Source organism: Microcaecilia unicolor, unplaced genomic scaffold (genome assembly GCF_901765095.1).
Source record: "Microcaecilia unicolor unplaced genomic scaffold, aMicUni1.1, whole genome shotgun sequence".
NCBI classification, from domain to species: domain Eukaryota; kingdom Metazoa; phylum Chordata; class Amphibia; order Gymnophiona; family Siphonopidae; genus Microcaecilia; species Microcaecilia unicolor.
Window position 1 is genome coordinate 26,724 of NW_021962873.1, and position 12,849 is coordinate 39,572.

Here is a 12,849-nt window from a genome sequence, read left to right on the forward strand (position 1 = left end):
GTTGTTCTCATGGACTTAATCCTGTTATTTATCCCCTTTCATAGGACAGTGGAGATTATCCACTTACTATTGCTGGTCCTCAGTGGAAGAAATTCAAATCCAGTTTTTGTGAATTCATTGGGGTGTTGGTCCGACAGTGTCAATACAGTATCATATATGATGAATATATGATGGACACAGTCATTTCGCTACTTACAGGACTGTCTGATTCTCAAGTCAGAGCTTTTCGACACACTAGCACGCTGGCAGGTTAGTGGATAAAAGCTTTACATTATTTAAAGAAAGATACCATACTTAAAGCATAAAGAAGCAAATTAGGATTCTGAGATTTTTTTTCTTGGATGCAGTTTTCATATTTTTATGATTAGTCCTTGTATTAGTTCTATTATATGAATGTCCGTATTATTTGGATGACAACTATATTTTTGTCCTCTAAAGATGAACAGTTATAATGGATCACATGTCAGTTGAGGATTACCTAGTGCTTTCCAACTTCACTTCTAAGAGTACATTTTAGGTTCCTATGCCACTACACTTGTCTGCATTCTGATAAAGATAGTCTGAACCCATCCTATCTACATTTGCTGAAAAGAACCTACTTGCTTACTGTGGTGTCACAGGTCTACTTGATCCATGGTGTTCTAAAGTCTTGGTGTCTGTCCCATACATGCATAAGTTTTACCGCTGTTAGGTTGCTGGTTCTCAGTTGAAAAGTATTTTGTCATATTACTTTTTATTTTATTGTTTGGGATTTATTAACTTCCTTTATGAAGGGGTTTCATCCAGGGTGGTGTGCAACAGCTATATGCTGATATAAAGCTTATTCTCCGAGGACAAGCAAGGCTGCTTGTTCTCACTAATGGGTGATGTCCACGGCAGCCCCCTCCAATCGGAAACTTCACTAGCAAAGGCCTTTGCTAGCCCTCGCGCACCGCGCATGCGCGGCTGTCTTCCCGCCCGAACCGGCTCGTGTTCGTCAGTCTTCTTTTGTCCGCGCTCGGGATGGACGTGTTTTGCTGCCGTTTCATGCCCCTCAAGTTGACCTCGCGCGTCTTCGCGATTTTCGCTAAAAAAAAAAGAAGAGACCGTTCCGGTCTTTACCCCTTTCCCGTGTTTCCAGCTTTTTCCCCCGCGTAAGTTTCCTTTTGCTTTCGGGACCGGCCTATTTGGCCTCGGTACGGGTTTTTTTCTCCCTTCTTTTTGGTGCCTTTCGTCATCGCGAATTTTGATTTTGCCGGCGTGATTTTTCCGCCCATGTCATCGAAGTCTTCCAGTGGCTTCAAGAAGTGCACTCAGTGCGCCCGGGTAATCTCGCTCACTGATTGGCACGCTTCGTGTCTTCAGTGTCTGGGGGTTGGGCACCGCCCGCAGACCTGCAGTCTTTGTGCTCTTTTGAAAAAGAGGACTCAGGTAGCGAGATTGGCCCAACGCGTTGTTCTCGGGCTCTTCGACGACATCAGCACGGGACGCATCGAGTGCATCGACGTCGACAGCATCGAAGTCTTCGGCATCGACTGCATCAAGGCTTCTACCTCCTGCATCGTCGGTACCGAGGCATTGGAAGGCTGCGTCGACGTCGGTGGTACCGGGACCTCCACTATTGCTGATGTCGTCGGACGGTGGTGCTTCGTCTGGAGTGCAGGTGAGGGCTGTCCATTCCCCTGCTGGTTGCGGTGAGCCTTCGGGTGGGTCTCCCCCTGCCCTGAGGGCTCCTGCGGTACAGCACCCCCGAGATCGACCTTCTTTGGCCTCGGCCCCGAGGAAGCGACGGTTGGATTCTACGTCCTCGTCGGTACCGGGAAGCTCCGGTGACCTGCTTCGCTTGAAGAAGTCAAAGAAGCATCGTCACCGGTCTCCTTCCTGTCTCGGTACCGAGAGCTCTGGGTCGCCGAGGCAGTCCGGCACCCAGTAGGCATCGGCACCGGGAGGACCGCTCACCCTCTGTTCAGGAGGTGTCGATGCGCTCCCCCCTTGGACAGACCGGAACCGCCTCCACGCCCGGAACAGACTCTGACATCGACACCTGCGTCGGCTTCTCAGTCTTTCTCCACAGCCGCTCTGCACGGGAGTCTCCGGGCCGCTCTTCCAGAGATTCTGGGAAAGCTGTTGCGCCCTTCTCCGGTACCAGGGTGCTTGCGCCACCGGTACCGTCGAGTGAGGCGCCGGCTGGCCCCTTGCCCGAGGTGAGGTCCCCGGTATCGGTACCGCTTGCTGTACCGGCTACGGCCGCCTCCCAGGCAGACTCCCCGACGACGTTGGCGGAGGGAGCTTCACCGGTGCTGGCGAGGGAGTCCACCTCTCGGCGAGGGAGTCCACCTCTCGACGCTCCTACCATGGCCGTGTTTCCATGGAGTCGAGTCGGGCACGGCTTCAGACGCAGGTTCATGAACTTGTGTCTGATACCGATGGTGAGGCCTCGTGGGAGGAGGAGGAGGACATCAGGTATTTCTCTGACGAGGAGTCTGATGGTCTTTCTTCTGATCCCACTCCCTCCCCTGAAAGGCAGCTTTCTCCTCCCGAGAGTCTGCCTTTCGCAGCCTTTGTCCGGGAGATGTCTACGGCCATCCCCTTCCCAGTGGTTGTGGAGGATGAGCCCAGGGCTGAAATGTTTGAGCTCTTGGACTATCCTTCTCCACCTAAGGAAGCGTCCACAGTACCCATGCATCATGTCCTAAAAAGACACTGCTGGCGAACTGGACCAAGCCACTAACTAATCCCCACATTCCCAAGAAGATCGAATCCCAGTATCGGATCCATGGGGACCCAGAGCTGATGCGCACTCAGTTGCCTCACGACTCTGGTGTGGTGGATCTGGCCCTAAAGAAGGCTAAGAGTTCTAGAGAGCATGTTTCGGCGCCCCCGGGCAAAGACTCCAGAACCTTAGACTCCTTTGGGAGGAAGGCCTATCATTCCTGTATGCTCGTGGCCAAGATTCAGTCCTACCAGCTCTACACGAGCATCCATATGCGGAACAATGTGCAGCAGTTGGCGGGCTTGGTGGACAAACTCCCTCCTGAGCAAGCCAAGCCGTTTCAGGAGGTGGTCAGGCAGCTGAAGGCGTGCAGAAAATTCCTGGCCAGAGGGGGGTATATGATACCTTTGATGTTGCGTCCAGGGCCACTGCTGAAGGTGTGGTGATGCGCAGACTCTCATGGCTACGTGCTTCCGACCTGGAGAATAGGATCCAGCAGCGGATTGCGGACTCCCCTTGCCGAGCGGACAACATTTTTGGAGAAAAAGTCGAACAGGTAGTAGAACAGCTCCACCAGCGGTATAACGCTTTCGACAAATTCTCCCGCCGGCAGCCTTCAACATCTATCTCCTCAGGTAGACGTTTTTATGGGGGAAGGAGGGCTGTTCCCCACTCTTCTGGTAAGCGTAGGTACAATCCTCCCTCTCGCCAGCCTGCGGCCCATGCTAAGCCCCAGCGCGCTCGCTCTCGTCAGCAGCGTGCGCCTCAGCAAGGCCCCACGGCTCCCCAGCAAAAGCAGGGGGCGAGCTTTTGACTGGCTCCAGCAGAGCATAGCCGACATCAACGTGTCCGTGCCAGGCGATCTGCCGGTCGGGGGGAGGTTGAAAGTTTTTCACCAAAGGTGGCCTCTTGTAACCTCCGACTGTTGGGCAAGGATACACCCTCAATTTGGCCTCGAAGCCTCCAAATTGCCCACCGGGAGCTCAGTCCTACAGCTTCCAGCACAAGCAGGTACTTGCAGAGGAACTCTCCGCCCTTCTCAGCGCCAATGCGGTCGAGCCCGTGCCATCCGGGCAAGAAGGGCTGGGATTCTATTCCAGGTACTTCCTTGTGGAAAAGAAAACAGTGGGGATGCGTCCCATCCTAGACCTAAGGGCCCTGAACAAATATCTGGTTAAGGAAAAGTTCAGGATGCTTTCCCTGGGCACCCTTCTTCCCATGATTCAGGAAAATGACTGGCTATGCTCTCTAGACTTGAAGGACGCCTACATGCACATCCTGATACTGCCAGCTCACAGACAGTATCTGCGATTTCAGCTGGGCACACGTCACTTCCAGTACTGTGTGCTACCCTTTGGGCTCGCCTCTGCGCCCAGAGTGTTCACGAAGTGCTTGGCTGTAGTAGCAGCGGCGCTTCGCAGGCTGGGAGTACACGTGTTCCCTTATCTCGACGATTGGCTGGTAAAGAACACATCCGAGGCAGGAGCTCTACAGTCCTTGCAGATGACTATTCGCCTCCTGGAGCTACTGGGGTTTGTGATAAATTATCCAAAGTCCCATCTTCTCCCAGTGCAGAGACTCGAATTCATATGAGCTCTGCTGGATTCTCGGACGGCTCGTGCCTATCTTCCAGAGGCGAGAGCCAACAACTTGTTGTCCCTCGTCTCGCGGGTGCGAGCGTCCCAGCAGATCACAGCTCGGCAGATGTTGAGATTGTTGGGCCACATGGCCTCCACAGTTCATGTGACTCCCATGGCCCGCCTTCACATGAGATCTGCTCAATGGACCCTAGCTTCCCAGTGGTTTCAGTTCGCTGGGGATCTAGAAGGTGTGATCCAGCTGTCCACGAGTTTTCTCAAATCCCTGTATTGGTGGACGATTTGGTCCAATTTGACTCTGGGACGTCCTTTCCAAATTCCTCAGCCACAAAAAGTGCTGACCACGGATGCGTCTCTCCTGGGGTGGGGAGCTCATGTCGATGGGCTTCACACCCAAGGAAGCTGGTCCCTCCAGGAACGCGATCTGCAGATCAATCTCCTGGAGTTACGAGCGGTCTGGAACACTCTGAAGGCTTTCAGAGATCGGCTGTCCCATCAAATTATCCAAATTCAGACAGACAACCAGGTTGCCATGTATTACATCAACAAGCAGGGGGGCAACAGATCTCGCCCCCTGTGTCAGGAAGCCGTCAGCATGTGGCTGTGGGCTCGCCGTTACGGCATGTTGCTCCAAGCCACATATCTGGCAGGCGTAAACAACAGTCTGGCCGACAGGTTGAGCAGGATTATGCAACCTCACAAGTGGTCGCTCAACTCCAGAGTAGTGCACCGGATCTTCCAGGTGTGGTGCACCCCCGTGGTTTATCTCTTTGCATTTCAAGCCAACCACAAGGTCCCTCAGTTCTGTTCCAGACTTCAGGCCCATGGCCGACTGGCATCGGATGCCTTCCTCCTGGATTGGGGGGAAGGCCTGCTGTATGCTTATCCTCCCATACTAGGGTTACCATTTTGTGTCCTCTGAAAAAGAGGACACATGTCACGCCCCCCTACCCCGCCCCGCCTCATGCCCCGCCCCTGCCACGCCCCCTTCAGGTCCGGGTTCCGCCCCTATTCCCCCCCCCCCCCCCCCCCCGTCACATAGTCCCCTCCCCCCCATCACATACCCCCCCCTCACTTACTGTCTAGCCCTGGTGGTCTAGTAGCGTCTTCTCTTCGGGGCAGGAAAGAGCCCCCTCTTTCCTGCCCGGAGCGCTGCCTGCCCTTGCCTGCTGCATCCTCCTCGGTATGGCTGGGGATTCAAAATGGCCACCGAGAGTTGAAGCGGCCTCGCGAGAGTTCAACTCTCGGCGGCCATTTTGAATCCCCAGCCAGACCGAGAAGGATGATAGACAGGGGAGGCAGCGCTCTGGGCAGGAAAGAGGGGGCTCTTTCCTGCCCCGAAGACACGCCCACCGCACGCACGCGCCTGCCCGCACCCGCGCCCACGTTTGTCCAGAAATCCGGACAAACGTGGGCGGGGGCAAAATCCGCCGGACGCCCCGGACATGCCCTCAAAAAGAGGACATGTCCGGGGAAATCCGGACGTATGGTAACCCTATCCCATACCTCTGGTGGGGAAGACTTTGTTGGAACTCAAGCAAGACCGAGGCACCATGATTCTGATTGCGCCTTTTTGGCCGCGTCAGATCTGGTTCCCTCTTCTTCTGGAGTTGTCCTCCGAAGAACCGTGGAGATTGGGGTGTTTTCCGACCCTCATCTCCCAGAACGAAGGGGCACTTCTGCACCCCAACCTCCGGTCTCTGGCTCTCACGGCCTGGATGTTGAGAGCGTAGACTTTGCCTCTTTGGGTCTGTCGGAGGGTTTCTCCCGTGTCTTGCTTGCTTCCAGAAAAGATTCCACTAAGAGGAGTTACTTCTTTTTATGGAGGAGGTTTGCCGTCTGGTGTGACAGCAAGGCCTTAGATCCTCGCTCCTGTCCTACACAGACCCTGCTTGAATACCTTCTGCACTTGTCTGAGTCTTGTCAAGACCAACTCTGTAAGGGTTCACCTTAGCGCAATCAGTGCATACCATTACCGTGTGGAAGGTAAGCCGATCTCAGGACAGCCTTTAGTTGTTCACTTCATGAGAGGTTTGCTTTTGTCAAAGCCCCCCGTCAAACCTCCTACAGTGTCATGGGATCTCAATGTCGTTCTCACCCAGCTGATGAAACCTCCTTTTGAGCCACTGAACTCCTGCCATCTGAAGTACTTGACCTGGAAGGTCATTTTCTTGGTGGCAGTTACTTCAGCTCGTAGAGTCAGTGAGCTTCAGGCCCTGGTAGCCCAGGCCCCTTACACCAAATTTCATCATAACAGAGTAGTCCTCCGCACTCACCCTAAGTTCTTGCCGAAGGTGGTGTCGGAGTTCCATCTGAACCAGTCAATTGTCTTGCCAACATTCTTTCCCCAGGCCGCATACCCGCCCTGCTGAACGTCAGCTGCACACATTGGACTGCAAAAGAGCATTGGCCTTCTATCTGGAGCGGACACAGCCCAACAGACAGTCCGCTCAATTGTTTGTTTCTTTTGATCCCAACAGGAGGGGAGTGGCTGTGGGGAAACATACCATATCCAATTGGCTAGCAGATTGCATTGCCTTCACTTACACCCAGCTGGGCTGGCTCTTGAGGGTCATGTCACGGCTCACAATGTCAGAGCCATGGCTGCATCAGTGGCCCACTTGAAGTCAGCCACTATTGAAGAGATCTGCAAAGCTGCGACGTGGTCATCTGTCCACACATTCACATCTCATTACTGCCTGGAACAGGATACCCGACGCGACAGTCGGTTCGGGCAGTCAGTGCTTCAGAATCTGTTTGGGGTTTAGAATCCAACTCCACCCCCCTAGTCCCATGTTCTGTTCCAGGCTACACTCTCAGTTAGTTGGATAAGTTTTTAGGTCAATCTCAGTTATGGCCTCGCCGTTGCAAGGCCCAATTGATCGTGTTTGTTGTTTTGAGTGAGTCTGGGGGCTAGGGATACCCCATCAGTGAGAACAAGCAGCCTGCTTGTCCTCGGAGAAAGCGAATGCTACATACCTGTAGAAGGTATTCTCCGAGGACAGCAGGCTGATTGTTCTCACAAACCCGCTCGCCTCCCCTTTGGAGTTGTGTCTTCCCTTATCTTTGTCTTGCTACATATGGGACTGATGAACACGAGCCGGTTCAGGTGGGAAGACGGCCGCGCATGCGCAGTGCGCATGGGCGCGTGAGGACTAGCAAAGGCCTTTGCTAGTGAAGTTTCCGATTGGAGGGGCTGCCGTGGACGTCACCCATCAGTGAGAACAATCAGCCTGCTGTCCTCGGAGAATACCTTCTACAGGTATGTAGCATTCGCTTTTGAGTGAAATAATATTTCCATGTATTTCTTTGTACTTTTTGAAAGCATGAAAAATTGATTCACTTTTACCCATTCTACACTGATACACACCAATCTCATTCGACCACAATGTAACCTTGTATATGTTATCAACCGAAATGGCGAATGCCTTCTCGGTACTATGTAAGCCACATTGAGCCTTCAAATAGGTGGGAAAATGTAGGGTACAAATGTATCAAATAAATAAATGCATACTCAGGATTTTGTAGACCTCAATCATATCTCCCCTCAGCCATCTCTTTTCCAAGCTGTAGAGCCCTAACCTCTTTATGCTTTCCTTATGAGAGGCATTTCATCCCCTTTATCTTTTTTGTTCCTCTTCTTTGAACCTTTATTTATTCCACTATATCATTTTTGAGGTATGGCAACAAGAATTGAATGTAATACTCAAAAGTGCGGTCGTAACATGGAGCAGTTCAGAGGCATTATGGTATTCTCTGTCTTATTTATCGACCCTTTCCCAGTAAGTTGCTGCAGTGGCAATTGAACTCTGTTTTCTTGGTTCTCAAGCCATTGCACTAACATTAGGCTACTCCCCCTACTCCCCTCACCTGGGTGAACAGAAGCAATTTACACATCCCTATTTGGGAGCCTCACTGGTGGTCCTCTGTTTCAAGGCTCTTCCCTTTGGGTTAGCATTGGCTCCCTGGAACACCTCCAAGGTGATAGTAATAGTGACAGCTTATCTTTACAAACAGGGAGTCCAGGTGAATGTCTGGATGACTATTTGTTCTGAACCATCTCAGAGGAGAACTGGAGGAAAGCTATGGTGTAGGTAATCCTTGTGCTGGAATGCCTAGGCTGGGTAGTGAATCATGCCGTGAGTCTGTTATCCTCCACCCTGGAGCTGGATATACCTCAGTATCTGTTTCAACACCAAACAGGGGGTTTCTTCCCAACAATGTTTTCTAAAGTTTCAATTTCAGAAAGAGGAGCTTTGCACCCAATAGCTCTGCCTGCATCTTCTGAGGTCCATGGTGGGAACCCTAACAGTGGTTCTGTGGACTAGAGTACATATGCACCTGGTTCAGCAGGTTCATTGTCTAGCTGGGCTAGATGGCCCCTGGACTTGCCAGAGGCTATGTGTTGCAGTCTGAATTGATGGGATCTTATAAGTAATCCACCCAGGGGGTTCACTTGGACTCTGTTGAGTGGATGTTGGTGTTCACCTGTGTGAGCTTGTATGGACAAGGGAACCCAGGGCTGGGTCAGGTGGTGCAAAGGTAGTTCTTCCAATTAGTGACAGTGTGGCACATGAGTTGACTGAAGACCAGAGCCATCTGGTTGGTGACATATCAGTTTCTTCCTCTGGTCTTATTAACCTATAAGTGCATTCACTCTGCTGCCTCTCACTACCTCTCCACTCTCATGTCTTCCTACACTCCTTCCCAGGAACTCCGTTCACTAGGCAAATCTCACCTAATTGTACCCTTCTCCTCCATCGCTGACTCCAGACTCCGTTCCTTTTTATCTTGCCGCACCTTATGCCTGGAATAGACTCCCTGAGCCATTACGTTAAGCTCCATCCCTGGCCGCCTTCAAATCCGGGCTAAAGGCCTACCTGTTTGATGCTGCTTTTAATTCCTAACTTGTCACCTGCTCGTAACGTGTCCTATCTGTCTGTCCTACCCGTATCCCTTATTTGTCCTGTCTGTCCTGATTTAGATTGTAATCTCTTTTGAGCAGGGACTGTCTTTTTTTTTTTTCATGTTAAATTGTGATGCGCTGCATACGACTGGTAGTGCTATAGAATGATTTTAGTAGTAGTAGTGTAGGGAAGGTGGTCCAGGTGATGTCTGACAATGCTATGACAGCTGTCTACATCAACAAGCAAAGGAGTACATTGGTTGCCTTTGGTGATGGATGGATTTGCATGTGGGCTGAGACTTGCCTCTTGGCCATTTCTGTGGTCCACATCACCGGCAGTGAGAACATGTAGACAGACTCTTTGCCGCAGTGCTATAGACCTTAGGAGTGGGAGCTTAGCTCCTCAATATTCTGGTTTCTAGTGGATCAATGGGGTTTCCTAACCTTTGATCCCATGTCAATGTGGGTTAACTCTAGTTGTATATTGTTATACGCCTAGAACAGTTGGACTGTGTGAAATACAAGTTTAGCTGCAAGAAAGAATTCAGCTGTGTGGGAATCAATGAGCTTTTTACAGCTGTAGCCACAGCCAGATCTCTGAGTTTTCCCCTTGGCTTCTGGTAGGCAGAATCTTTCAGATGATCACCAGACATCTGTTCTTTGTTCTTTTAATTGCCCCACACTGTCTCCGAAAAGTGGATCCTAGAATGCCGCCTCCTTGGGTCCTCCCTGTCTCCTCTTGGGTCTTCCACTGTCTCTTCTGAGGAGATGGGACCTGCTTTTTCAAGGCCCAGTGGTCATGAAAGACCCAGATACCTTCTGTCTTTGTAGCTGTGGACCAGGGAATATTGATCCTGAGTCATCTCCACCCTGCTTAAGGCCTGCTGATTAGTCTACCTCTCTGATTTATATCAGAGCCTGGCTGGTCTTTGAGTACTGGTGCGTGGAATGCTGGTTGTCAACTTGACACATGCAAGTCCTGGAGAGTCCAGACTTTGCTGTAGTGATTTTGATGGGGTATTAAATTGGTGGGTAAGAAGGTGAACCTACTTCTGTTTTAGCATTGACATACCAAGCATTCCAAGCTATACTAGCCCTTATATCAGTGATGTCTGTGAAATAGTTTAGTATCTCTACCTCTGGAGGTTTATGCACAGAATTGGCTTCTAAAATTGTCCAGATTGGGTAAAAGTATGTACATACAAGTAATTTGCATTGATTTCCAATTTAAGCTCGATCTGCCTTCAACCTTTTGTTTTGTTTTTCTAATCCTATGCCAGGCCCCTCAATATATGATATTCTTGATTAAGATGTTAGACAAGAATTACCTAAATACTTCTAGACATTTTTTTTTCAGTTTTCCTCCTCTCTAGGGGTACATTATAAGACAACATTTTCTTTGAGGTTTGCATACCAAGGTGCAACATGGTGGAACATACTACCAGCATCGATTCATTATGAGTCCAATTATAGGGTTTTTCACAAACTATTAAACATTGCTGTTATTTTAAATTTAAAGAATCATTATTTACAAGTTTTATAGTTTTATATTTTTTTATGTAAACTTAATGGATTGCCCTCTCTTATTCTTTTGTAAGTTGCCCTGAACCATTGTAGGGTATGGGGTATGTGCGGCCTATAAGCCCTTTACTATAATGTAATATAACTATGTGCACAAGATATATGAAAGGGGGAGGGTTATGTGCTTATTTTCTAAAATGCACATGCTGGGAAATTTGTGTGTATGAAATAGCGGATATAAATTTGTACATGTACTTGTGGTGGGATATATTTGCTCTATACATAACTTAGGCAGCCTGTTAGAAAATATTCCTCTAGAATAGGTTATGAAAGCACATATGTTGTGTACCTGTTGTATAAAATCAAGATATGTTACTGTGTCCCTTTGTAAAATTGTCTCTGAAACCGTCTGTTACATGTCTACCAAGCAATAGTGACTCTGTGCATATAGGGCTAGATTCTATATATGGCGCCCGAAAATTCCACGTGGAAAAAAAAATACGCCTAGGTATATTTAAGTATGCCTAAATTTTATAGAATAGGCTTTTCTATGTGATATTTAAAATGTTGAACTCTTCTCCACGTGACTAAATGTAATCTCGGCCATTTACACCATATTTTACTTGGCGTAAATCCTGACGACTAAATTAGGCACAGAGCAAGTGTATTCTATAATATCGCACGTAGATTTTAGAAACGCCCATGCCTTTTTTCCAACATGCGACTTAGAATTTAGGCTCACCATGTTACAGATTATGCTTAGCAAGTTGTGTTCGTAAATCTTAATACCAATTAGTGCTAATTGCTTAACATCCAGTTAGCAAGTGCTGATTAGCTAGTTAACCAATTAAGTTACATGCATTGTTATAGAGTATTCTTTGATTTTTGCACTGAAATTAAGGCGCCATATATAGAATCCCAGGGATAGTGCCTACTCATGTGTGTATAACAGGACAGTTTTATATGAGCCTATTTGAAAATGTAAAATGCTGTTCTCCATACTTAAGTTGCTTATAAAATTAACTCCTTAGCGATTACAGTCAAGAATGGCTGATTCAGTTGAAATGTTTCTCTCCTCCTCCCCTTTCCCGTCTCTTTCATTCAGCTATGAAGTTAATGACAGCTTTGGTCAATGTGGCACTAAATCTTAGTATTAATATGGATAATACTCAACGACAATATGAAGCAGAACGAAATAAAATGATTGGAAAACGAGCAAATGATAGACTGGAGCTTCTGCTACAAAAGAGAAAAGAGGTTAGAACTCCTTACATTTACCTTATTTTTGTATTTGGAATTTTTCTGCGAAGAGGTGCTGCTAAAGAAATATATGTATATATAATATATATTATCGAGATGCTAATTGTTTTTACTTAGTTAACCTCAGAGCAAATTTGTACTTCTCTGTATAAAGAGTAATATATTACTGTAGGTACTTCTGAAGCAGTAATGTAGGTGCACGTTTTCCTTTTAAATTAGTCATTTAGTTTTCCATCTCATGTATTCTTGCAAAATACAAACTTTCCTCCAACATATATTGGCATTCCAGTTTATTAAAAAGGGACAGTGTAGCATGGCTACAGCAGGCTTTTTAAAATAGCAGCAGCAGTCATTAAAAATATTTATAAAATCTTGTGTATAAAATTCTTTTTCTATAGATACTTTTTAATAATTATGTTTAAATGTTTTTTTATTGAAAAGAAACAGAATAAACAAATCAACTAGGTACTTGTTTTTTTAAATCTTTACATCAGTATCCAGAAAATCTGAACCTAAACAATTCAAAAGCACCCCCTCCCCCATATCAACAAACATCACAGTATCCTGCAAAATAATTACTGGAGTGTGGTACATATCCCTCTACTTTGCATTATAACAAATATAAAATGCATTATTAAGCTTTATTAATAAAAGAAGGAAATACCTTTGGAGTTTTCTTTTCTTTTCTTCTGGTTCTACTGCTTTTTCTCCTTTTTGAAGCTGACATTTACCAGTTCAAGTCCCTGACTGTGTTCCTTCCATCCTAGAGTTTCCAACTGTTACTTCCACCCACTTCTCCTTATGAAGGAGCAGTCAAATAAGGGATTGTCATAGATTAGGTTTGTAACCTAGACAGGCCCTTATCCCTACCT

The 12,849-nt window shown here is 48.0% G+C and overlaps 1 protein-coding gene across 1 annotated transcript in view; it reads left to right on the plus strand.

Annotated features, from left to right (window-relative positions):
* LOC115458590 (cohesin subunit SA-2-like) overlaps positions 1 to 12,029 on the plus strand; it is a gene marked incomplete at its 3' end in the record, with an annotated part of 38,049 nt that extends 26,020 nt beyond the window's left edge. Inside the window, exons 4-5 of the mRNA XM_030188464.1 lie at positions 45 to 249; positions 11,823 to 12,029. Coding sequence (XP_030044324.1) covers positions 45 to 249; positions 11,823 to 12,029 — 412 coding nt within the window. The remainder of the gene's footprint in view (positions 1 to 44; positions 250 to 11,822) is intronic.
* Between the last annotated feature and the right edge of the window lie 820 nt (positions 12,030 to 12,849).